General features: G+C 44.1%; 1 protein-coding gene across 2 annotated transcripts in view; it reads right to left on the reverse strand.

Annotated features, from left to right (window-relative positions):
* Positions 1-10,046: 10,046 nt before the first annotated feature.
* The window catches only part of LOC146863704 (long-chain-fatty-acid--CoA ligase ACSBG2-like), a 466,937-nt gene continuing 453,554 nt past the window's right edge, over positions 10,047-23,429 (reverse strand). For both annotated transcript variants that reach the window (XM_085627844.1, XM_085627845.1), the window contains one exon: positions 10,047-10,641. In XM_085627844.1, coding sequence (XP_085483970.1) covers positions 10,565-10,641 — 77 coding nt within the window. In that variant the 3' untranslated portion in view covers positions 10,047-10,564. The remainder of the gene's footprint in view (positions 10,642-23,429) is intronic.

Raw genomic sequence — 23,429 nt, forward strand, 5'->3', positions numbered from 1 at the left:
TGAAAGAAGTAATCATACTAAAATGACAGTGGCTCTAAGCCACCTTCCTTTCTCTAACACACTAATAGTATTATTAGACTAATAAAAGGTCTCTAGGCTTGAATGGGGAACCCCATACCGTAAAGATCAGCTCAGAGAGTTCACATCACAGGATGAGCTATGCTCTGCTCCTAGGAACGCTCTTCCGAATGTAATGAAAACATGTAACACTGCAATATTAAAAGCACCCGACTTTCAGGTCTTTGCAGCTGCGTGCGTGTTAGGGCTAAACTAGTGGGCCGATCAACCTGAACTCAACAACATGCACCGTCTAGCGACCCAGACTGTTTCTGTTACACTGTGTACAGATCAAGGTCACTGCTCACTGTTTGGGATGTTAACAACAGACAGTTCTCATGTGAAGCAAAGTCAAGTAAGCATTTCTCAATTTTAATAACATGTGACTACAGTGTCGTGTACAAAAGCAGCAAAAGTGGCAAGATGGCTTTCCAACATCTAACGCAGTTGTGCTAACTTAGCGTTGTACATAGGTAGATAACGATCATCACTACACTCCCCACCACATACAACAATTTTGCATCCCAAAAGGAGCCTCTGAATGATCACCAATCTCGATTCTGATGGGGAGGTCACTCAAGAAACCACCCTGATGTGCTGGCCACCCATCACTCTTCAGGAAACTGCTGCCATGATGTGTCTATCCACTTGTGAGCTCCCTTGGCCTCTAAGCAAAGCCACCTTCCTGTTCTCGGAAACATGCAACAATTCCACCACTAAAGACCCATTTCCCCCCTCCCTGATCCAGCCAAAGTTTTGTAAAAAATCATCAACAAGTGACTGACCATCTTGATGCCAATCACCTACTGGAACCCTCCCAATCAAAATACAGACTGAACAACAGTACCAAGAGCTCCCTCATTGCCGCCACTGATGATGTTCTTCTAATCATGGACAAAGGAGACGCATCAACACAGCAGCACTCATCCTACTCGATCAATCTTCTACTTTCAATGCTGTCTCCCACCCCATCCTCATCCAACATCTTCACAACACTGTGAATATGAAAAGCCACCCTCCTCTGGATCATCTCCATCCTCTGTGGATGCACTCAGCCCATAATCCTGACTCCGTACTTGCCGTCTGCCGCCAACATGATCTCAGGAGTCTTTTAAGATCCTCACTCAGCCCAATGCTCTTCAATGTCTACATGACCCCGCTCACCACCATTGTCCAATCCCAGGGGCTCAACATATTATCCTACGCAGGTGACATCCAGTTTACCTTCTCCCTCCAGTGCCCAAAACAGTTCACCAAATGTATGCTAGAAGTTGCAAATTGGATAAGGACCAGCTACATGAAAATCAACTTCAACAAGACAGAAATGTTCCTTTTTGGAATAGACACCTTCCTCTGGTCTTCAGCCTGATGGCCTGATGGCCCTCAGAATGTAATCTAAGCCCCTGCACCTTCAACTTCAACAAGAATCTGAGGGATTGTGATCAACAAGCACATTTCAATGTCTAACTAGGTCAACCAGATTGCCTCCACCTGCTTCTACACCCTTTAACTCCTGAAGTACATTTTTAGATGGCTACCACTAAACACTCAAACAACAGTAACTCAAGTACTGATCAGAATCCAAATGGACTACAGAAACACTCTCTACATTGGAATCACCATGTGTTGTTTGGCATCTTTTGGTGTGTTTCTCCTTCCTTTTTGCTTTCTGACTGCTTTTGCTTGTTTGGCGTCTCTGCTCACTTTCTCATTGCTGTTCAGTGTTATAGTGCAGGTGCTGCTATTGTAAATTATATTATGGATTAGTGTTATCATGATTGGCATATTTGATTTACTGGTAAGTCCCTAGTAAAGTGTACTGAGAGTGCCAGGGCCTGTAAATGCTGCTAGTGGGCCTGCAGCACTAAGTGTGCCAGCCACACGAGTAGCCTTTCAAAACTTTCTCAGACCTGCCACTGCAGTGTCTGTGCGATGTTTTTACTGTCATGTCAACTTGGCAAGTGCACCTACTTGCCATGCCCTACCCTTCCTTATTACTGCATGTCAGTCACCCCTAAGGTAGGCCCAAGGAACCCAGATGGGCAGGGTGCGGTGTATATGAAAGGAAGGACATGTCCCGATGTGTGAGATGTCCTGGTAGTGAAATACAGTGTATTTCGTTTCTTCACTACTGAAAGGCTATCTGTCCCATAGGATAGAATTGGAGTTTACTCATAACATCTTATAAGCATAACTTCCCATTGGGACAAGGTAGGAAGATGGGGTTTAGTATACCTGAACTCAGAAAATAAAGATGCACTTTTTAGAAAAGATTATTTTTATATTGTGTGTTTGAAAATACCACTTTAAGAACAAAGGTATTTTCTTGCTTAGCCATCCTGTGAGCCTCGGCTGGTTTGTGGATTGAGTGTCTGGCTTTGGACTGACAGGGGCTGGGGATGTGCATTCTCTTCAGGAAGCCAGGGGGGTTGACGTATGTCCTTCGTCTCCTAGATGAGTTATGACTGGGCTGAATAGACCTGGGCTGCATTTAGGGTAGTGGATGGAGGTTTCCTTGCACTTGAATGAGCCTGGTCTGCCGTGGACAATGCTGTCTCCACCTCCTGCTGGGAAACTGTTCCAGCGAGGACCAAACCGGTTTGGACTAAGCAGCAACACTCTCTACCTGAGAGAACAAAGAGAAATGCAGCATAGATATTGGGGCCCAAACCCAAGAAGTTTATAACTTGTTGTTATCAAGGAACCTGCCAAAAAGAAGAGCTGGAAAAACTACCAGGAGGAGTACTGACCCTTTGCTGTGCTATTGCATTGCTTGGTTGGCTTACCTTTGCGCTTCTGCATTGGGCAGTGAAAGAACTAGACTCAACTTTCTCAACTTGTTGCTGAGTATCTCCAAGGGCTTAAAATAGAGCTTGCCTCTTGTTCTGAAGTCTTAGGGACCACAAAGACTTCACCGACCTCTGGGTAGTGCCTCTAGAACCATGGTTTCAGTTGCCACAGAGGGGGGGGAAAGCAACCAACTCCAGCACTGGCTCCATGTCCTGAAGGTACCGCAGAGGGCACTGCCACATATCTCACTGCAACCTGGTCTCAAGAATGACAATGACCGAGGATGCCACCAAGCCGCTGCTTGCACCGTGACCTGTTGACACCACACTCCACAACGCTTCACTTCACTTTGCTGCCCTGGTCTCACCAGTGCCGTTACTTCCCGCTGAGTTGGACACCCGTGACCGCACTCTTAAGTCTCATGATGCACTGCCTCGTCCCGCACCACAGTCTGGGCTGACCAATGCCAGCTCCCATCAACCACCTCTGTTGCTTGCACCTTCAACTGTCAGCACCGCAATGAGCATCCTCTCACTCCGCATTGCAGCCCTGGTCTTACTGAAACCGCTGGATAACCGTCATCGAGCTGCTGCATCGTACCGTGAGGACACCGCACGCCGCACCACTTCACTTCACATCTCAACCGCATGAGTTGCCATGACCAACCCGCACCAATGTGATCTGCCGCAACAAAAAGGTACTGTTTACTAGTCTGCCAACACCTCGACCAACGCGGTGGGATGGAACTGTTAGATTCTGTCATTTTCAGCACCGTGTTAACACCGGACAGAGTTGCCTACTTTAAGGGACTGCATTTTTAAGGTTATTCCTGTAAAGTGCATATTTTTAAGTACTGCATGTTGGATTTTTATAATTTTAGTCTTGTCTTCAATATATAAAGTATTGGATATTTTTCTATTCTGGTTTGGTGTCCTTTTGTAGTATTTTCAGTGTATTACTGTTGGTTATGTGCAAATGCTCTCAACTGCTATCGATTCCTGCCTTCCCCCTATACAGAAAAGATTTACTAATCACCGTCCCCCGGCCCCTTGGTTCAATGATACTCTAAAAATTTTAAAAACTAAAGGCAAATCTCTTGAACGAAAATGGAGGAGAGACTATGCGCCAGAACTGAAAATGGCATATATAAAGTCAAAAAAACTCTACCATAACCTATGCAAATCCACTAAGGCTCTCTTCGTCTCTAACTCTATCACTTCCGCCACTAAGTGTTCCAAGACACTTTTTAGCTTAGTTAAAAAGCTTGCTGGATCTGAGACCCTAGCTATTCCTCCACCCCCCGGAAAATTGCCAGTGTGAAGACCTTGCTCACTTCTATAAACAAAAAATAGAGAAAATTCATCTTGATATTGCTAACACACATCTTTATAGCAGCCTCTTGACGACAACACCATCTACCACTCAGATGGCTCTTCTCCCCAGTATGAATGAACAGTCTCTTGCCGAACTTTCTGTTGTGCATGCCACCATGGTCCCCCTTCTTGATACCTGGCCACTTCTAAACATGGATTCTTTAACTCTCATTTTAAACAAAGCAAAGTCTGGCTCCCCTAACGACCCTCTACCTCCCTCTATACTCAAACAACTGGATCTCCTCCACATGCATGTCATCTTGAACGTTTTAAATTCCTCTCTTCTGGAGTCTGTAGTTCCAGCTCACTGGAAACATGCTATGGTGACCCCTCTTTTGAAAAAGCCAGCTGCCGACCCCGTCATTCTCTCTAATTACTGTCCTATTTCCCTTCTGCCAATCTTCTCCAAGATTTTGGAGAGTCATATTCACTTCCTTTTTTCCCAGTTTGTCGAACTGAATACAATTCTTCATCCTTCCGAATCCGGGTTCAGGTCCAATTTCTCCACAGAAACCACTCTATTAGGAGTCACAAAGAAGCTTTGTCACCATCTTGACAGTGGAGAGACCATGGCGCTTGATTTGCTCGACCTCAGCGCAACGTTCAACACTATCTCGCATCCCACACTTATCAAAACTTTGACATCCTTGGGCATATGTGGCTCTGCCCTGGATTGGATCATCTCCTTTCCGAATGATCGTACTTTTCAGATCTTTTCAGCCACTAACAGCTCCAATACTTACTCATCCCCCCATGGGTACCCCAGGGCTCCATACTAAGTCCTCTGCTTTTCAATCTTTATGTCAGGCCCTTAGCAGATATTGCTGTACAAGCTGACCTGACTCTTTTTTCTTATGCAGACGACTCTCAGATCATCTTTTCTCTCTCTTCCACTGACCCTAACACAACATCTGGCTTACAACTAGGCCTTAGGAGTATCGCCTCGTGGATGAACCAACACCATCTTAAACTTAATGGTGATAAAACCAAGGTCTTAATCCTGGGAAAGAATAAGGACCTCTGGGGTCCACTTCATTGGCCTACCGAGATGGGTGCCCTCCCGCAACCTTCTAACCATGTTCGGAATTTGGGCGTCTACATTGATGACTCTTTGTCTTGGCACCAACAAGCCGTTAGGGTCGCGGGCACATGTTTTACCATCTTGAGATGGCTGCGAAAAATCATTTACCCACTGCTATGCAAAAAACGGTGGTCCATGCCCTTATAACATCAAGATTGGACTATGGTAATGTCCTGCTGTTAGGTGCCAATAAGGCCGTAACCCGTAAACAGCAGTTAGTTCAGAACTCTTCAGTTAGACTTCTTTGCAGAATTCCCATAACTTCACACATCTCTGGCTACCTCCACGATCTTCACTGGCTTAGAGTGGAGAACCGCATAAAGTTCAAAGCTTTGAGCTTTATGTTCAAGATAAAGTGGGGTTTAGCACCACCCTACCTGCATGCTCGTGTTAGCTCCTACATCCCCATGCGTCATATCCGTTCTTCAACTCTTGGGAAATTTACGGTTCCTCAGTTCAAACTCGCCAGGATGGGTGGCAAGTCCTTTTCTTATCTTGGCCCCACCCTCTGGAATGCTCTCTCCTCTGTCATCCGCAAAGAAACCAACTATACTTGCTTCATAGATCCATAAAGACCTGGCTGTTTAGCCAGTAATCTTTCTTTCTGCTTTTTACCACTCTGTTCGCAGCCGTCCAGGCGCCGGGAAACCCTTTTTGGGTAGCAGTTGCGCCCTACAAATTCAACCATAAATAAATAAATAAATGCTTTACACACTGCCTCTGAGATAAGCCAGACTGCTTGTGCAAGACTACCAAGGGGGTGAGCAGGGGTTAATTTAGGAGTGCCTCACCCTCATCCTGACCAGAAGGAAGGGCCCTTATTAAAGGTGCAAACCCTTGCCAACTAAAGACCCCCATTTCTAACACCATGCAGCTCACCAAAAGGCTCCAGGTCATTTAAAACTCTGCAGCGAAACTCACTCTGAACCTCACACTCAGCACTTTCATATCCAAAAACCTCAGAGACTTCCACTGGCTACACATACACCCTCTTCACTGCCACACAGTCACCTACAGAGTACTACAAAATCAAGGCATCACATACCGGGGCACCTGCTAAATCTACTACAAAATGCAGTTTGTGCATACGCCCTTGTCTGTATTGGGACTTGAACTTCCCTATAACCAACCAAACACTTATCGCAAACTATGTCTGTTAGGACTTGAACATCACACTAGTCACTCACTATCTTTATAAGAGCTCAGCCATGGCTATAAACACACACTGTCTCTGGTTCAACCTGAACATCATTGCTTTCACACACTGGCTGGGACCTGAACATTATCTTTACACACTATAACTGTGGGGTTGTGAAAATGATTATCTTCCCACACAATCTTTGTGGGACTTGAAAATCCATATAAACACACACTATCTCTGTAGGGGCTGGAACACCACTATAATCTCACACTCTCTATGTAGAAACTAGAACAAGTCAATATATATACATTATCACTGCATGTGAACATCATTATTGTCACACTCTTTCTGTGTGTGGATTTCAATCCTGTTTTTCCACACAATTACAGTGAGGTTGCAAACACAATCTTCTTCACACACTACCAATATGGGGACCTACAAATCAAAATAACCACATATCTCTGTGGGCTATTGAGAATTATTATAATCACACACTATCTCTTTGGTGAGTTAAAAATGATTAAGTTCACACTCTATCTTTCTAGGACTTGAATAACTATTATCATACACTGTCTTTTATAGGACCTGGAACATCATTATATTAACACTATATGTGGAGATTAGAACATCACAATATAAATACTTTACCTCTGGATACGTACATCACTATCTTCACACACTATCTTTGAGTGGATTCCAACCATATCTTCACACAATATCTTTGTGGGGATTGAACATCCCTATAATCATAGACTATCTCTCTGGGAACTTGGACATCACTATATTCACACCCTATCTTTGTAGGGACGTGAACATCACTATAATTATTCACTATCTTCGTGGGAACTTGAACATGAATGCCTTTACACAATTCCTACGTGGGGGCTCAAGCATTCCTATAATCACATGCAATCTATGTTTGGGCATGTACATTATAATTCCATACACTATTTGAGTGTGGATTTAACATTGTCTTTACACTCTATTCCAGAGAGGACGTGAAGCTCAATGGGTACTTAAAAATCACTATAATTGCGCACTATCTCCATAGGGATATGAACATCACTATAATCACACTATTTTTGTAAAGACATGAAAATAACCATACTAGTACACTATCTGTGAGGACTTGAACATTGCTATAATTATACACTATTTCTGTGGATAATTTAGCATCACTTTAATCCTACATTATCTTTGTGGTGACTTGAACATCTCTATGACCACGCACAATATTTGTAGGGCAAGGAAAAGCACTCTGATTATGAATATCATTATCTTCTCACACTATCTGTGTGTGGATTTGTACTCTGTCTTTATGTGTAATTTCACTGAGGATGTGAACACACTTGTCTTCACACACTATCGCTATGGGGACACAAAAATCACAATAACCACATATATCTGTGGGTGCTTGAAAATCACTATAGTCACACAATATCTTTGTGGGGACTTGAACATCAATATAATCACTCCTTGTCTTTGTGGGAACTTGAACTTGATTGCCTTTACACAATAGCTCAGTGGGGACTTGAAGATTCCTATAATTGCACACAATCTTTGTTTGGGCATGAACATTGTAAACGTCATACATTATTTGTGTGTGAAATAAACATTGTCTTAACACGCTATTTCAGAGTGGACGTGAAGCATGATTCTTTTCACACACTATCCCTATGGAGACTTAAAAGTCATAATTGTACACTTTCTCAATAGGGACATGAACTTCACTATAATCACACTCTATCTTTGTGAAGACATGACACTCACTATGATCACACACTATCTCCGTGGGGACTTTAAAATCACTTTAACAATACACTATCTTAGTATAGATTTTAACATATGTGTAATCGCAAAATCTCTCTGTGGGGACTTGCATATCACTATAATCACACACTATCTATGTGGAGACTAGAACATGCCAATATAAATATGTTATCTCTGAATACAAAAATTAATATTTTTACACACTGTGTGTGGAATTTATGCACATTTTCAGTGAGGAAGTGTACCCAATTTTCTTCACACACACTATCAGCTTCGGGACTTAAAAATAATAACAATCACTTATGTCTGTGGAATTGAACCCGTTATTTATGCACATTTTCAGTGAGGAAGGGTACCCAATTTTCTTCACACACACTATCAGCTTCGGGACTTAAAAATAATAACAATCACTTATGTCTGTGGGAGCTTGAAATTTATTATAATCACATGCTATTTTTGTGGGAACATCACTCTAATCACACTATTTGTGTGCGGATTGAATATTGTTTTTAACATACTAATTCAGAGGAGATGTGAACACAACTGTCTTCACACGCTATCTTTATTGGGAATTAATAATCACAATAAACACACACTATCTTTCTGAGGAGCATCACTCTAATCTCACACTATCTCTAAGAGGACATGAACAATACTATATTCACACACTATCTTTGTGGGGCGTTCAAAATCGCTATCATCACACACTATTTCTGTGGGGACTTGAACATCACTATAACTACATACTGTCTCTGTGGGGACTTGAACATCACTGTAATTAGACACTGTATCTGTGGGGACATGAACATCACCATAATCACACGCTATCTCTGCAGGTACTTAAACATCACTATTATCACACATTATTTTTGTTCTGACCCAAACATTTATTTAATCACACACAATTTATTTGTGGGCTTGAACACCCTTATCCTCTCATTCTACCTGTTTGGAGAATTGAACATTGTCTTTATACGCATATTTCAGTGGGGACATGAACAAGATTATTGTTACGCACTATTTCTGTAGGGGCTTTTGTCATCACAATAACCACACACTACCCCTGTGGGGGAACATGAACCACTATAGTCACATCCCATCTATATGGGGACAAAACCATTCCTTTGACCACACACAAATTCAGTTTGGACTTGATCATCATCATCATCATCTTTACACATTGGGTGGATATTTAAACTTTATCTTTAAACACTATTACAGTTGGGACTTGAACAAGTCTTCACACACTACTTATGTGGGGACTTGAAAACCACCATATGAAAACCCTATCTTTGTAAGAACTTGAAAATGGTTAATTTCGCACAGCATCTCTGTTAAGGCTATAACAGTCCTATAATCACAAACTATCTACGTAGAGGCTTGAACACCAATATATCCACACACTCTCTCTATGTGAACTTGAGCAATGTCTTTATATACTATTTCAGTGGGGATTTGAACACAATCATCTTCACACACTATTTCAATGGGGGCATGAACATCATTTTACTCACACAATATCTTTATGGGGACTTGGACATGATTACCTTCATGCACCATTACTGTGAGGACTTGGACATTCCAATAATTATACCATATCACTGTGAGGACATAAGTTTCATTATCTTCACACTTTAATTCTGAAGGTACTTTTATCAATATTGTAGACAACATCTCTGTAGAAAGCCTATGGCGATACTATGATCACAATTCACCTCTATCGGCATTATCACACACCAACCCTATACAGGTATTAACATTATGTGGCATTCTTATGGAAATGTGGTCTAATAGCTATTTTAACAAAAATGTAAGCAAATAAACAAACTCTAGGTTCTAATTGACAACTGTTTTATTACATCCTTTATTTCTCTATGTGTTAGTTACCTGTATCTCCTAAGATTGTGAGCACTACAAAATGAATGAAATACAATTGATGTGTAATTTTTCTGTAATCATGATATATGGTGTTATCTGTCAAATTTTTAGAATTATTCATCTCTTGTGAACCACTAGGATATATTCAGCACTACATATATGAATATATGTTGATGCTATTTCTATATAGTGATGATAAAATTAACAATTAGCCGTGCTCTTTTGACTGTATTCAGTCTCTTATGATAATTTTGGAATAGGTCCTCACAAGAATGGTATCACATGTTAAAATTGTTCTGTTATTAGTATATTTTGCAAACATTGGGAAAGGATAGTCCTCACAAGTCACGTAGTCTCTGCAAAGACGGTAACAACTGTAAGCGCATGTGTGTTTGGACACTAATAACTAAAGCAGGAAAACACAGTTATCACTACAAATACATTATACATTCCGATGTCTTCAAGGAGGAGATGTCAGGCTCTGTACAGTTCATCAATGCATTCCTTATACATTGTCAAGATGAAAGAACGCTTCATCTTCAAAGTGGGACCTGGACCAATGGAAGAGAAAACTACATTGAAAAATACAGCAAGTAAAGGTTTATGTTGTAAGATGGTTTATTAGTAGGTACAGGTAGGTACCTACAGCTAGTAATAATACCACAATCACAAATAAGGTGCAGTCAAGTCTAAATAAATTAATCCTTGCGCAACCCTGGGTAGCTTGGCTCACAAGCAGCCAGGATTAACTTAGGAGCCTTTTAAAAGCACCAATAACAGTAAAAAGGTAAGAAACCACACGGAATAAAAATCCAACATCAATTGAAACATTTGTTTGATTAAAATGACAGCAATTGGCACACATCCAATGCAGGGAACTGGAGATATTAATTTTTAAATATTACATGGAAAAATATCCCTAAAAGCATAAAAGGGCCAAGCAAGGACATCTGGTTGTGCTTGAATGGGACAAAGTATATCCACATTTTTTATAAAGCGCGAACACTCACGCGTAAGGGTCTCTAGGCGCTGGGGGCCGTCTGGGAAGTTTAAGCAAGCTATTGCCCAGAGTCACATGGTGCTGGGCTAATCTGCCGCCGGCGCCGGGGATCGAACCCTGATCCCCAGATTCCGGAGTCAGTCGCCCTGGCCGCGGCGCCACACCTCTTCCCTGTAAAAGTTTCAGACCCACTGTAATGGAGCGCGGGTCAGATACTGTTAGAAATTGGGTATCTAGTTGGCAGAAGTATGCACCCTGTCCAGCCAGGGACCACAATCCTAGTCAGGGTAAGCTAGATATACACCAAAAGAAAACCTGCGCTCCCCTTTGGTAGTTTGACACAAAACAGTCAGGCAATGTGTAGAGTATTTTTGAAACACACACACACAATAACACAATGAAAAACACCACAACAATACTCCACACAGATTTAGGAAAATAGAGAGTAAAACAAGACCAACCCGACAAAAATCTAATAAGGATAAACCAAAAATATTGCTTTGAGTCAACAGCTTTATGGGGTTAGTTGAGACAATCCAAAGTTCAGGTCGATCATGATGGATTGCAGGCTGGCTACCGGACTCACACAGGTCCAGCTGAAAAAGAACCTTGGGTGGCGCAGATGTCAACGTTTAAAACTCGATGTGAGGACCAGAGGAGGCGATGAGTCACCGTCTATCACGTGGATGTAGGCGATTCGTTGGTTTCAATCCACACGGTTCGGGGAAGGCATCAGCATCAAACCCTTAATGATGCAGGTGCTGCGTCATCATTGAACATCCAAGTTGCGTTCCCTGTTGGTGTCGAGCCGTGCAAGGGTCCCCTCTGATAAGCATCTTATCAGTGTTGAAGTGCACTGCGTTGGTTGCGATCGGAGCACAGTCATTACTGCATCGATTTCAAAGCAAAAAACAGATGCAGAACCCACTTTTAAGGTCCAGGAATCGGATGGAATCTCAGGAAGGGTAGGACTCACAGATGGCAGAGTCTACCAACAGCAGTAGGGTTGTAGGAAGTCTTTGATGGCCCTGAGACTTCAGAAACACGGGACAAGCCAGAAAGCCCTTGCTGTCCACTAGTTATAGTGGGCACCCTTTACCAGTCCAAACAACTCATTATTGGTTATAGGTTAAAGACAACCTTTATTGAAAGCTATCCTAGTGGTAGCTATGGAGAGCAGCCTTCAGGCTAAGTCTTGAAGGAATGCAAAGCAGCTTGTTTTACCAGTCTATGATCTCTTGAGTACCTAAATGAAAGAAATCCACACCAGGTATATATATATAAAATATATGTATTTATTACTAAACACACCCTCCTAGTCTCTTTGTGAGACTAGAGGTCAAAACACATAAGTTACACTTCAAAAATGACAGTAAAAATAGCACAAATACACGTCAGGGCCTAGAGGCGAGCCAAACCATATACTAAAATAGTGGTATAAGAACCACGACTTAACTAGACATCAGGCCTAGAGCCTGTAGAATCACTGGGACCCCAAGGCCCCACCCAAGGTAGTGACACAGGGGACCCACGGGGGCCATGTGCAGTGTGTGAAAAACAACCACGAGTTCCCTTTAGCTTCTATGAGGAAAGTCGCGGTTAGATTTTTAAAGATTAGGGACACTTATAAGTGAGTCAGGACCAAACCCCTTGGGTCTTAGGAAGTTCTAGGGTTAGCACCCACGGCAGCACCGGAGTACTCGTGTTACCTCACCCAGGGAAGCCGGGTGCATAGGTGTCAAATGGTGTCACGTCGCGTCATCGATTTCAATGGGAGCTGGCGAAGAAGTGCCGCTGAGGGGAAGATGCGAAGTGTCCGAAGAGATCCAAGCCTGGATCGAAGATGAGAAGAACCTGAAAGCAGAGGGGACAGAGTCTGGGTAACCAGCCAGTGACCAGGAAGGCAATAGGCAGATGCCCACCGATGTCGGGTGTTTTCAGGTGAAGAAAATGAAGCTTGACTCTTCAGCCACGAGGACCAGGAGGCGTTGAGGATGACCAGGAGCTGAAATAGAGCTGTCCCACGAAGGATGTCGAGTGCTGCAGCATCGGTGCCCGAATTGGACACAACAAGCCTTGGCAACAGCAACCCACGCAGAAATGAGAAAGATGCTTCGGTGCAGACCAACAAGGTCTGTGGGACTCACCACTTGGTAGGGAGTCGGGGCACGTCTGGCGCAACCAGGGAAGAACAAGGAAAAGTTACCCGCTCAGGGACCCACCGGTCAACAGACCAGGGATCGCGAAGGGACCTCGAGATGAAACACAAAATGGCGGCCCACGGGTCACTCGGGGTGACTAAGCTGACAATCTTCTGTGGATTCTAAGCTCGAGGTGGGGGCTACAAGTCAGCCCAAGCACGACTTCAAGAGACGTCGAGAAGTCAATGCACTTGCAAAAGTGCACAGCGACCAGGAGTTCCGATTCCACGCTACTCACGAGGGCTGTGGGTCTCAGCTTTGCTGGGGACTCAGGTCGGCCTCTGAGATGTCTGAAAATCCTCTTCCTGGGCTGCAAATACTTCGGAGTCCGGTAGGAGCTTTGGAAATGCAAACCGGCAAATTGCTTTGTTGGTGCCTGCCAAGCAGGGGAGTCACTCCTTGACCCCAAGGAAGATTTCTTCAGTCCTCTAGTCTTGAGTAGAGTGTCGAAGATCCAGGATTCAGCTTCAGAGTTTCATCCATGGATATCTAAAGTTCTGGTTACAGAGGTTCCTTACTTATACCTAAGGAAGGGGTTGGACTAGCTCTGGGGACCCACCTATGGGGGGGTTTGGAAAGAGGGGTGGATACACCCATTTCCTTTGTCCCGTTTCACGCCAGAGCAGGGGATGGAAGACCCTGAACCAGTTTGAGCTGGACTATGCACAGTGACCCCAAGTGTGCCCCCAGTGCAGGACTTCAAAGCACTCAGAGAGTGCTCCCACCCAGCCCCAATACACACCTTCCTGTCTGGGAGGTAGTTACACCTCCCTGTGACAGGAAACCTATTGTCCAGGCCTCCCCTGCCGGAGTTTCGGTCAGCAGCAGGAAGCCAGACCCATGTCTGTGGCTGCAGCATCCATTTTGTCATGCCACGGCTCTATTAGATTTCTACTGGGTATACCAGTACTGCCATGCCATTCCCTCTAGGAGGGTGCGATCATATCTTCACATCAAGAACTGAAGTGGGGGTATGATTCCAAGGGGTTTGACACTAAACACAACATGTTTCCGTGCAGCCAGTCCAAAGTTAGCATTAACCGTTTAAGATATAATGCACTTAAGAGTATATGGTCAGGCTGCACCACTGAAAACCCCGGAGAAGAGATTCCGAAGGCTGCAGAGGGGCTCAGCTCATGCCTGGGCACCCTCTCACACACAACCAAGCACCCTGCCTTCAGGATTGATAAGGCCTGCCATAGGGGTGACTGATAGGTTTGTATGTGCAGTGATAGGTGAGGTATAGTGAACCTTTACCTCAGTAAGGGGTGCATGCACCACCTTACCCAGGCTGCAGTAGCAGGCCTGTGGTGTCATTTTAGGTGGCTTTCCTGGGGTGGCCTAATACATGCTTCAGCCCCTGGTAGGCCTCTGGGGTACCTATGCCCTGGGTACATAGTATACCATATACTAGAGACTCACAAGGGTACCACAGAATCCAATCTGGAATGTACCTAAAGTACTTGCAATCAATTTATAGAGGAAGCAGCTAGGCTGGGGCCCTGAGTAGCAGGGTCCCAGCCAGCCTAAAGTCGAAACACAGTTAAACACCAGCAGAAAGTGGGGGTAAACATGTGAAGCAGATCCTACTCTCCTACAGCCCTTGGAGTCACTCTGGGTTAAAGTGAGATGGGTCTGGTCCTTGTTCTCAGTAGGCATCAGGAAAGGTCAGCAATGCAGAAAGAAGCTTATCCAGAGCAGCAGGCAGGCATAGTGGCAATCCTTATAGCACAACAGTATTTTGTTCTGTCAGAGCTCTGTACAGGTCTAGTAGTGTACTGTCTTGGTAGTGTCAGAGTCCCACTACTTATACCCAGTTGAGCCTTTATAGTAGGGATGACATCAAAGCAACCCCTTGAAGTGCACAGGTCCCCTTTCTTCCCAAGCCCTGTCTGCCTGCCTATCTGTCGGGGGTATTGAGCCCTTTGTGTGGGACACATCATACTGCTTATTCAGGTGTAAGTGTTCTACAGTATTTCCTTTAGGGCCCACTTCATTTGCTCATATTTTAGTTTGCTTGCACATTTAGGCTGCTTTGCCTTGCACACATTTTCCTTGGTACGTTTATTTGTGTGCCACGAAATTATTTTAGAAAAGCACTGCACGTGTTTTTGCTATTGCTTCAGACTGTCTGCACATCTTGTACAAGGTCAAACAACACTGTGCCCGGTCTCCTTGTGATTAATTAGCGAACATAGCTTGGCACCTAGACACACCATGCATTCAAATCTGCTGTTTTTAAGAAGACAACTCGTGACAAATAAACAGAGACGGACTGTTTTGAAAACAGAAAGAAGACATTCTAGCAGAGCAAAGGTCCCGACACAAATGAGATCCACAGCCTGAGATGTAGAACAACTACCTATGCATAGCCTGGTACGGGATTCGCCACTACACCCAGAGATGTATAATATAACACTGTGTTTCCCTCGTGAGGGTGTACAAGAGAGAGAGAGATCCACTGCCTAAGACTACCTAAGCATCACAGGAAAGGGGTTCGACACTAAGCCCAGAGATCTATAATATAACACTGTGCTTCCATAGTGGGGGTGGACAAGAGAGAGAGATTCACTGCCTGAGATGTAGGACACCTACATAAGCATAGCAGGTATGGGGTTCACCCCTACACCCAGACATCTATATTATAACACTGTGCTTCCATAGTAGGCATAGGCTGAGGTAGAGAAATATTTCACCATGGTAGGGCTTCCTATTGTGTATAGTTTACTTGCAACGTTTCTCACTCTGTTGGGATGCATACGTTTTCTAGTTGCGTTGCAGATGTTTCATAATAGAGCATTATAGATTACTATAAATATTGTCAATTGTTCTTTTGTCGTTTTTGTTTATTATGGACATGCGTGAGTGAGAAAATGAAAGGTCAGCAATCTCTTTCCACGGTTCTCTTGGGGAACTAGAGTGTTGTGCTCTGGGGTGCTAACTTACCTGTCACTCTGGGAAGGTTACAAGGGCAAGTAAAGCACTATGAGCTAGTTGGAATGGGGCTCATAGGTACTGATATCGTATGGTGACTCAGTCCCAATATACTGACGCTCTGTGGTCCAAGGCATAGTTCTGTATCTAAGCAGAATGCCTGTAACATGGTGTCCAATGCTTGGCCTAATATTTGTAGAAAAGGTCTCCTGAGTAGTGCTTGTGTGTGTGTCCATAAAACCCCTTAAACTTACCACAGGAGTCGTCCATGATGTTGGTGATTAATGCTCCACAGTATTTAGGAAGCACTAATACTGTGATTTTTTAAGCTTGAAAGTTTAAAAGGAGAAACCATTTTTGTGTTGCACTTTATTTTCATTTCTGTTTTATTAATGGCTGCACCCGCTGTTGTCATTCCTGGTAATTGCAGACCTGCTGTCCATGCACATGTAATGCGTCATGGACTTACTAATGCATGTGGGGCTTTTATCTTTGTAGTGGAAGTAAATGATGCTTATCGTTTTGAAGTATTTTATTCTTTGGTCGATTTTCCAGCTGTGGATGTTAATTGAAACACATTTCCTATATATACTACTCCTGTACCACCTGCACAATACAGAGCATGTGCACTCATGGAAATGCCACTGTCTTACTGGGAACACAACACCTAATTCCTTGGTGCCTTCCTCATTGTGAATTCACCTGCATGCGTGGGTCGCTCAGTAATGTTGGGATACACACCATTCCCTGATATTTGAGCTCCTATTCTTTTGAAAAGAAGACATTATGTGAGGATCTAGTCACATTATGTAGACACTTGACTCAATATGTTTAGTGCACTATTTAGGCTGTGCCACCACCGCAGCATAGCCTGCTAGGACAAGCCTAGTTGCCTTCAATGCATACTATACATTCTGCAATTGCTCATTTTGTTATGGGCCCGATACACACTAAATTTGAGGACATTCCATGTTGTATTGCCAAAAAGAAGATCAATATTTCCTTTGTGCCGTGTAGGTAGCTAAATCACACACTATCATGTTTGATCCACAAGAGGCATAGGATTGTGGCCCAATTACACCGCTGTCGGGCCCACATAGGCTGATTACAGGGGACACACTTAGTTGCCTCTGAGATAACCAAAGTGCAGAGACGATGGAGGGGCCAGATATATGCTACTGCTTACTCCACCTTCTCGAGGGGGGCCGCAATCTGGTTGTAGGTGGCGGTTCCCTTTTCTCTAACTGAGAGTAGGATAGACAACCAGGGTAGGTGTGTACTGGTGCGGGGACACTAGATGGCACACACGTGGTGCTGGGGTCTGTGTATGCACCTAATACTGACCAAGATGCCTTTCTCACCTGCTTGTCACAAGCCCTAGCAGACTGGACGCAATATCCTAGGGTGTTATTTTAATTCGGTATTCGATACGCACTTGGACCGCTCTCACCCTCACATAGCCAATACAGTGCAGGCTACCAACTTGGCTAGATGGGCTGATGGTTGGGGCCTGCTGGACGTATGGAGATCGCAACATGTCAGTATGTGAGAGTACTCCTTTTACTCCCACCCGCACTCCCTAAACACCCGCCTTGACCACTTCCTTTGTACACCAGACCTGTTCCCGTTTGTTATTCAAAGCAGCTAACTGGGAAAAGCATTTCGGACCATAATCCATTGGAGCTGGTGCTCAACTGGGGCCGGACCCCCACGCCAATTCCAACATGGCACCCAGTAACCCTTGCAGCTAGAAGACCCAGTGTTTAAGAATGCATTAGCAAACATCATCACTACTTACTTTGAGGATAATGAGGGCATGGCCACAACTAGATCTCTGGAGTGGGAAGCCTTCAATGTGACTATTTGGGGGGTCTCTATGGGGACACTGGTTGGGGCCAGGCGGGAGGTAGCCCGTGGCATTACAGAGCTGGAGGGGACAATGCAGATGTTGGCAGTGGCAGCCAAGGCGGATGTAGGTACTTCAAGAAGCTAGGATAAAGTATGCAGAGCTACTGGAATGACTGTGAGTAATTGATTTGAATGCACATACACTTCACACAGAAGCAGATAGGTCCTGCACATTGCTAGCCCAACTGATTAGGCCACAACCCTCCCCCACACCTATTCTGGTGGTTCATGACAGTCATCATATATTGGTCACCACCCAGGTGGACATTAATAGAACATTTCATGACTATTACGCACATCTCATCTCCCTCGATACATCAGAAGCTACCTCTACATTTCTAAGGTCCATGAAGCTCCCCACTGTCACTGACGCAGATATCAAAGATTTAGCAGCTCTGTTGGCTGCCTCTGAGATCCGAAGCGCAATAGAGGGACTCTCTCGTAACAAGAATGCTGGCTCGGATGAAGTTCCTGTCGAGTTTTATTCCACCTTTGCGGCACTTTTAGGCCCTAAATTATTACAGCTTTACACAACTGCACTAACAGACGGAGCCCTACCCCCCATGACCAGCTAGGCGATAGTGACTTCTTTATTGAAACCCAATAAGCCCCCAACAGACCTGGCATCCTACAGGCCCCTCTCGATTCGTAATACAGAGTATAAAAATCTTAGTAAAGTCCTAGCATCGAGGCTACTCCCCCTACTCCCTAAATTGATTCACACAGACCAATGTGGTTTCATACCAAAGCGAAGCACATCTTTAAACATACGCTGTTTTTATGCCCTGCTACATACAGCTCAGGTCCATTTTCCTCGGGTGCTACCTCTCATTTGATATTCGCCAAGCATTTGACTCCCTGAGTTAGCCATGCATGCTGGCTGCGTTAGCCAAATTTAGGATTCATTCAGAACAGGAAACCTATTGTCCAGGCCTCCCCTGCCAGAGTTTCGGTCAGCAGCAGGAGGCCAGACCCATGTCTGTGGCTGCAGCATCCATTTTGTGATGCCAGGGCACTATTAGATTTCTACCGGGTATACCGGTGCTGTCATGTCTCTCTCTCTAGAAGCGTGGGATCATACTCCCACACCAGTTACTGGTGTGGGGGTAAGATTCCAAGGGGTTTGACACCACACACGACATGTTTCCGTGCAGCCAGTCCAAAGTTGGCATTAACCATTTAAGATATAATGCACTTAAGAGTATATGGTCAGGCGGCACCACTGACAACCCCGGAGAAGAAATCCCAAAGGCTGCAGAGGGGCTCTGCTCATGCCTGGGCACCCTCTCACACATAACCAAGCAACCTGCCTTCAGGATTGATAAGGCCTGCCATGGGGTGACTGATATGTTTGTATGTGCAGTGATAGGTGAGGTATAGTGAACCTTTACCTCAGTAAGGGGTGCATGCACCACCTTACCCAGGCTGCAAGAGCAGGCCTGTGGTGTCATTTTAGGTGGCTTTCCAGGGGGGGCATAATAAGGGCACCCCAGAATCCAATCCGTGGTGTACCTAAAGTACATGGAATCAATTTAGAGAGTAAGCAGCTAGGCTGGGGTCCAGAATAGCAGGGCCCTAGCCAAACTAAAGTCGAGAAACAGTGTTACAGCAGGATTTCTTTTAGCCATATGGTAGCGTTTGAGAGTAGAGATTGGACAGCCTTTTCAGCACTTGGCTTTCAGCATCACTATGTCTGCCTAGATATGGGCGGTAAAAACAGTCAAGGATTATTTGCTGCCGGAACAGTGTCAATTCTACATGATATTGACCCGGACACATTGGGCCTGATTACAATGTCGGGCAGATCGCAGTGGTCTCGGGACCGACATTACTCTGGTTGCCGGTCCCGACAGTGCCTTTACGTTGTACTCCCATTTCTCTATGGCAGCTTGTGCTGCGGAAGTAAACTGGCCATAGCACAAGCTCCAATGGAGAAACGGGATATTCTGTTAATCCCTGCACTGCATGGCAGGCACATTAGGTGCCTGAAACACAGTGTAGGGATTAACAGGGCTATGGCGCCCCCTAAGCCCCCAACCAATGGGCCTTGGAGGAATGGGGGCCCTGCTAGGGGCCCTCAAATCACTTCCCAACAGGCTTTCCATGTCTGAAAGCCCAACATGGAAAGCCTGTCAGAAACTGACTACAGAAACGTCCTCTTCAGGGATCACATTGTGGCCTCCGACTGGCCGATGGGTCCTTAAGCCATTTGAACCCAGCCAGAATGACTGGTCAGTTTCAATTCTGACTGCCTACATTGTTACTAGGCAGTTGAAATCAAAAGCGGAGATGTCGCGCGTAAAGCCTCCGACCTAGGTCAGAGGATTTCCGACCAACATCATAATTGGCCCATTGTGTTATGTTGATGACATCTAGGTTTCTCTGATATGTCCATAAGTTCAGCTTTTAGAAATCATATATTCCATTTCTATGTGTGCATTCCTTAGGATATGAACTTACACACTTACACATGAGCGTAAGAGTCTTGGCCTTACTTTTTGGAGAAGTGTGCACAAATGCAAACCTCCAAAGAAACTACAATGCTTATTAGGATCCCAAAATATTTTGCACAGCTTACATTCCTGATTATGGACAATGCATTAAACCACTATATGAATTAATTTTTCCTAATATTTCCAATACACTTTGGACATCAGAACTCACAGACACACTCAGATCTTTCCAATTGAACTTTCTTGCCACATGTCACTTACATGCATGTGTAAATACTACAAACCTAGTCATTCGTGTTCTACCGGGTGCAATTTGATTCACCTATATCACTTTTAATGAAGGTTAGACGGTGCCAATAGCATATGAATCACATTTATATTCCAATGCCAAATGCATTTTGTCTCCATTGAAAAAATACTGACTGCAGTGCAGACGGCTATCCTTAAGGAGAGGCCACTTGCTCAACGCATTACTGTTGCCACTCCTGTGCGAGCCTTAGATGCTGTCACAAAGGCTAGCGTTCCTCACGCAAAAGTCATCCCTCCTAGATCAATGCAATGGGCAGCATACTTTATAGCTGTTGGCGCAGACTTTGTCTTTGACCCGTCTTTAAAAACACAAGAATTCTTGCAGCATGAACATGTTGATCCCATGCCCAATTTGGCTTACCTCTTGAACAGTATAAACAAATTCTTAACACTGATGTTTCAGCTCAGCTTGCTATAGGCTTTAAACAGCAGTACTCGGCGGCGTGTGCCACCGTTGCTGGTGTGATCGTGGGCGGAAAATGTCAACCACAAAAAACTCACACTCATTCCTTAGGGTACTGCACTTTGCAGTTTTCCAAACTAAAAGCTTTGCTTCTTGCACTCGAACATACGGAGCCTGAATTCCTCACACTTATTGTGTGCAATTCATATTACTGTGCACAACCCTTTAATGATAATTTACATTATTGGTGACAGAATGAAATTAAAGATTTTGTATGCAACATAGTCAAGCATAAAATGCTTTGCGTTAAAGTGGCAGACCTCAAAAATAGGTTACCACAGTCTCTCGTTACACATACATTGATTTATCAGCATGTAAGAACACACATTGAAGGAAGTTTTTTGGCTGATGAAGCGGCCAAATCTGCAATTGGGACTGCAAATGTTGCTGCAATTACTCATTTAAAAATGAGAACAAACTGATATTTTAGGTGCCGTTAATGCTCATAAAGACGCCACACCCTTACCTAAGGGATTTTCATCTAAATATACCTACCATTTGAGAGAACAAAGTATATCTTTTGTAACTATACCAGGAGTTGGTGATCGAGTGACTCCCAACCAAGACAGCCGACTAGCTTTTGTGAAAGCTGTGCATATAGGTGTTGTTTCGGCACATGCAGGTGGGGCAGCCACAGTTTTGCTGCTACAGCAATGTTATTGGTGTCATGGCCTATATCAGCAGGACAAAAAATAAGTCTTTTGCTGTGACATTTTTCAACAAATTAATGCTTCCACCGTGGCTCGTTCAGCGCAGACACACCTGTTAGTTTCTAACAAACCTTTTGGCTGCATTTATTTGTACCCCTGTCGTCTTTCTATTTCAGATACTGCATTTAATTTTAAATCTATCCTAGTTTCAGTTGGTTCATGCTTCAGGTTCCTCTGAGTTTGCCACAGCATTCAGCTGATGCTCGCACTGCAGTTAAAAACACGCAAGTCTTTAACAGCAGTACATTCCATCCGGACCAGGTCCCGGCTTTCACTTCTGATGTGCACCTGAACACTATGGCTTCCCTGTGTGTACAGGCGCATTCTTCTCCTCTTTATAGGCCCAGGGGCAATTCTATTTTGGAAGGAAAAACTGTGACCTAAAGTAGTCCTTAACAGCTAGTTTTTTAGGCACAGGACAAAGTTTGATGCATCAAATATATGGGGTTCAGCGGGCTCTTAACAACCTCCCTAAAAGATCTTTGGGTGTGTGGACACCATTCAAAGTACTCTTTGGCATAAACATGTTAATTCCAGACCTTCACATATATGGGGTTCAGCGGGCTCTTAACAACCTCCCTAAAAGATCTTTGGGTGTGTGGACACCATTCAAAGTACTCTTTGGCATAAACATGTTAATTCCAGACCTTGATGGTCCAGACATTGCTGTGGCAGCCACACCCTATGATGTAGATATTTGTTGTGCTGTTTTATAGGACCTGCAAATGTTCTGTAACACCCAATCCAATAAGCAATTGAAGACATCTGACTCTGCAAGATTAAAGGAGAAACCAGAACCTTCTGACTGGATTCTACAACTTGGGGATCCCGTGCAAGAGAAGGTGATGGTAAAGAAGGAGTTTGGCCCATCATCCCATGCATCGGTGACATTCAAGGTACAAGAACTATAATTTTGCCACCTCTTCCTAGTGTTTAGGGCGTCACTTCCAAATAGCAAATCCTAACGGTATGCATGAATGTTTTGTGACCATGAATGCGGTTGCAAAACATTCTTATTTTACCACCTACTTCAAGTAGGTTGTAACCCATTTGCAAATGAGAAGGGATCACCAAGGAACCCCCTCCCTATTGTGAATGTTAGTTAAATCATATTTCCGATGGGCCACTGCCTGCTCTTAAAAAATGAAAAGATAACATTTCATTTTTTTTAAACATCCCATTTTCCTTTAAAGAAAATGGGCTCAATTAAAAAAAAGACTTGCTTAATTTAAATGCAGTCACAGACATGGTGGTCTGCTGACCCCAGCAGGCCACCATCCCTGTGATTTTTGTGATTCCTTGGGGGTCGCAAATTGCGACCTACCTCATTAATATTCATGAGTTTGGTCATTTACAATCCC

Source organism: Triturus cristatus, chromosome 2_1 (assembly GCF_964204655.1).
Source record: "Triturus cristatus chromosome 2_1, aTriCri1.1, whole genome shotgun sequence".
In the NCBI taxonomy this organism is placed as follows: domain Eukaryota; kingdom Metazoa; phylum Chordata; class Amphibia; order Caudata; family Salamandridae; genus Triturus; species Triturus cristatus.